The sequence below is a fragment of the Oryx dammah genome, unplaced genomic scaffold, assembly GCF_014754425.2.
Source record: "Oryx dammah isolate SB20612 unplaced genomic scaffold, SCBI_Odam_1.1 HiC_scaffold_1, whole genome shotgun sequence".
In the NCBI taxonomy this organism is placed as follows: domain Eukaryota; kingdom Metazoa; phylum Chordata; class Mammalia; order Artiodactyla; family Bovidae; genus Oryx; species Oryx dammah.
In genome coordinates, this window is record NW_024070185.1 from 93,723,799 (window position 1) to 93,728,149 (window position 4,351).

Consider the following 4,351-nt stretch of genomic DNA (forward strand, 5'->3'; position numbering starts at 1 on the left):
AGACAAAAGAGAGCGGGTTTGATCCCTGGGTGGGGAAGATCCCCTGGAGGAGGCCTGGTGACCTATGCCTGTATTCTTGCCTGGAGAATCCCCATGGCCAGAGAAGCCTGGAGGGCTCTGGTTAATGGGGTCACATAGAGTCGGATACGACTGAAGCGACTTAACACGCACAACTCTGAGCGTCTCCTCTTGTGGACTGCATTTATCCAAAATTATAGAACTTTATACTAAAAAGGGTGAATAAAATGTATGTAAATTAAACCTTTAAAAAAGCTGCCTTAAAAAAAAAATTGTAAAGGATCCCAGAGTCCTGAGACTTTATGTGGGTTTCATTTATCAATACTTAGCATATTAGAAATTACTAAGAAACATTTAAGGAAATGGCATCCCACACCAGTGTTCTTGCCTGGAGAATCCCAGGGACGGGGGAGCCTGGTGGGCTGCCGTCTATGGGGTCGCATAGAGTCGGACACGACTGAAGGGACTTAGCAGCAGTAGCAGCAAGAAACATTTAAAATAGTTCTTTATTCGTTTTAAAAATAACAAATGAACTAAATGTTAACTGAAATAAAGCACTTTTTATTCATTACGTATATTGCATTCATTTGCCCATTCTCCAGTTCTGGCACAACCCCCTGCACCGGGAAGATGCTGGACCCTTATTAGGAGAACGAGGTTCGGCTGTGACGGGGGCAGCCGGCTCATCCCGCTCACCGGCCAACTGCTCGCGCGCCCGAGGCTCCCGGGACACGCGGCCCCGCCCCTCCGCGCGCCAGCCTCTCGAGCCAGGGCGCACGCGCAGGGCTCCCGGAGGCCGCGTCGAGGAGCGCGCGGCCGCGGCCGTCTCCTCCCCCCACCCCTCGCCGCGCACGCCGGGAACCCGTCTCCGGGGCTGCTTCGGCTGCGGCGGTCGGTAGTCGCGATGGACTCTCCGTGGAATGAGCTGACCCTTGCCTTTTCTCGCACTTCCATGTTCCCCTTTTTTGATATCGCCCACTACCTGGTGTCGGTGATGGCGCTGAAGCATCAGCCGGGTGAGTGTTGGGCGCCGAGGATCGTCCCCCTCAGGGACCACTCACCGCGGGGACGGCCTGAGCTGGGTGAGCGGCCGAGCTGCCTCGCGCCGGGAGTCCTGTTAGGCTAGAGGGGGCAGGGGAGAGGGGGCCCGTCCGACCGCCGTATAGAAGGGGAAACTGAGGCCGAGGAGGAAGGTGGCCCCGGACTCCACCAAAGGAGTCACGGAGGGGAGTGCCGGGCGGTCCCACTGCCGCGGGCGGGACTGCCGGCACAGGTGACCGGGCGGCCGCAGCCACTTTGGGCAGTCCAGGACTGCCCTCGTTCGCCCTGCGGTGGCGCCGTCTCCCGGCCGTGCCCCCTCTTTCTTGGGAAATATTTTTTAAAGACCTGGGAACCGAGCTCCCGCAGGCAGCAGGTCAGACTTCGTCGCTTGGACTAGTAACTGGTTCTGGACTGCTCTCCGGTTGTGAAAGTTGTGTAAACACTGAAATAAAAAGCCTCAAGTAGGCACCCCCTACATTCCCCTTAACGCACAGGTCTCCCGCCTTGCTTAGCATGTTAGACACAGGTGATTGCTGAGAGGAGAGTGGATTCCCACTGGGGGTCGTATGAATGCCATTGCACACGAAAGAGCCGTTTGGTGTAGTTTCACTGCCAGTAGAGGGGATGTGGTCTTGAAACAAGTTTTGAGTTCCTTTAAGTGTGCATACAGGGAGCAATGTTTGTTTTTTCTCGTATTTTTCATTCAGGATATGTTTGCTCCTGTATTGCTTGACTTCTGCAGTTCTGCCTGCCTTTTCATTTTGTGCTCTCTTCTTTTTTCCTGAGGTCAGGTATTTTCTTTGCCTTACTTTCTCCATGTTCTTGCTGCCTTTGATAATGCCTTGTCCTACAGTGAGTGAGTGAAGGCTCGAGGATGGTGCTGTGCCTCTTATGGTCTGATTTTTCTTTTTAAAACATTTTAAAATTAATTTTTAATATTTTGGCCGAACCAGCATGGCATGTGGGATATTAGTCCCCCAACCAGGGATGGAACCCGCACCCCCTGCATTTTAAAGCCTGGAGTCCTAACCATTGGACCACTAGGGAAGTCTCTGGTGGGTTTTTTTTTTTTTTAACTCATGGACCTCTGAAATGTTTTTAATTTAAATTGAGATTGGTGGCTCAGTCTAAATCATTGTTTGATAGAAGTTTTCACCTGGATAAAGGGAATACTAGTGTATTAAATTGGAATGGATAATCATAAGAGACACTTTCCTTGATTTGAAAATAAGTATATTTTATTACTTTACCATATTTAATACTTGATATTTTCTTGTATAGGTTAGATCAAAGATTCTCCAAGTATGGTGCAAGAGCCCTGGGGTTCCTGACATTTCCAGCTCAAAATTATTTTTGTAATAATATGCAGGTTGTTGTCTTTATCACACTCATTTTCTTACAAGTGTACAGTGGAGTTTTCAGAGGCCAAATGACCTGTCATACTGTAACAGGTTGAATGCAGAAGCAGATATGAGAATCCAGCTGTTTCCTATTTGAAGGCAGACATTAAAGAGATTGACTCAAAAAATGTGACTTTTCTCACTAAATATTTTTTGCTTTGGAAAAAAGTTATTTTTCATGAGGAATATATTGTTTATTAACATTCAGTGCATTTATTATTTTAAAAATGAATACATAAAAAACTAAAGATTTTCTCATTAAAATTTTTTTTGATAGTTTTATTTATTTTTGGGTATGCTTGGTCTTTGTTGCTGCCCGAGCTTTCTCCAGTTGCAGCGCCCCGGGCTACTCTCCAGTTGCGGTGTGGGTTTCTCCGCAGTTACTGCTCTTGTTGCAGAACACAGGCTGTAGCGCATGAGGGCTTCAGTGGCTGTGGCTGCCAGGCTCTAGAGCACAGTTTCAATAGTTGTGACAGATGGGCTTAGGTGCTCTGCAGCATGTGGGATCTTCCCCAATCAGGGATCAACCTGTGTTTCCTGGATTGGCAAGCAGATTCTTCACCACTGAGCAACCAAGGAATCCCTGATTTTTCTCATTTATAATTTCTAATATGCTAGATATTGATAGCGCAAATAAACAGAAGCTCTTTGGGATCTTCAAGAATTTTTTTTTTTTTTGAGTCAGACTTTTGGAAAGTTTAATTTACATATATTTGCTCCTTTAAATATAAAATTCTGTTATTTTGGACAAACATACAGTCATGTACCTACCACCACAGTCAAGATATAGAACAGTTTCATCATCCATCCCAGCTTCCTTCCTACCACTTTGGGGGCCACAAAACTGACCAATATTTGGCAGAGAATCTTGCCTCCTCCTGCCTGGAAAATCCCATGGACGGAGGAGCCTGGTGGGCTGCAGTCCGTGGGGTCGCTAAGAGTCCGACAGGACTGAGCGACTTCACTTTCGCTTTTCACTTTCATGCATTGGAGAAGGAAATGGCAACCCACTCCAGTGTTCTTGCTTGGAGAATCCCAGGGACGGGGGAGCCTGGTGGGCTGCCGTCTGTGGGGTCACACAGGGTCGGACATGACTGAAGCGACTTAGCAGCACCAGCAGAGGAATCCTGAAACCAAAATATTGAGGACCACTGGACTAACTGGACACTGATACAGTATTCCACTTGGTGTAAAAATGTTATATTCCAGTACTAGTACTTGTAAACATACAAAAAGTATAGAATTCACACTAGCATGTGAGATGAGTGCAACTGTGTTGTAGTTTGAACATTCTTTGGCATTGTCTTTCTTTGGGATTGGAATAAAAACTGACCTTTTCCAGTCCTGTGGCCTCTGCTGAGTTTTCCAAATTTGCTGATGAATTGAGTGCAGCACTTTAACAACATTATCTTTTAGGATTAGAAATAGCTCACCTGGAATTCCATCACCTCCACTAGCTTTGTCTTAGTAATACTTCCTGGGGCCCACTTGACTTCACACTCCAGGATGTCTGGCTCTAGGTAAGTGATCACACCATTGTGGTTATCTGGGTCATTAAGACCTTTTCTGTACAGTTCTGTGTATTCTTGCCACCTCTTCTTAATATCTTCTGCTTCTGTTAGGTCCATACTGTTTCTGTCCTTTAGTGTGTCCATCTTTGCATGAAATATTCCCTTGTCATAGTTTAATTGAGTTACACAAAACTGTGATCCATGTGATCATTTTGGTTAGCATGAGGGCAGTGTAGAAGGACATGCACTCATCTTCTGCTGTGAGTATTTGGGAGTGTCTGGCAGACGCTTGGGTTGACAGTGGCCTGCTGTGAAGTCAGAGGCATTGGCAGCAGCAGTCCTGGGAGGTGCAGTGGCAGCAGCAGTCCTGGGAGGTGCAGT

At 47.0% G+C, this 4,351-nt stretch overlaps 1 protein-coding gene across 2 annotated transcripts in view; it reads left to right on the plus strand.

The window, feature by feature from the left end:
* The first annotated feature begins 821 nt into the window (after window positions 1-821).
* Window positions 822-4,351, plus strand: part of TMEM38B (transmembrane protein 38B) — a 65,511-nt gene continuing 61,981 nt past the window's right edge. The window contains exon 1 of one of the 2 annotated variants that reach the window (XM_040241145.1): window positions 822-1,034. In XM_040241145.1, the coding sequence (XP_040097079.1) occupies window positions 923-1,034 (112 nt within the window). In that variant the 5' untranslated portion in view covers window positions 822-922. The remainder of the gene's footprint in view (window positions 1,035-4,351) is intronic. The other variant, XM_040241153.1, reaches the window with a different exon arrangement.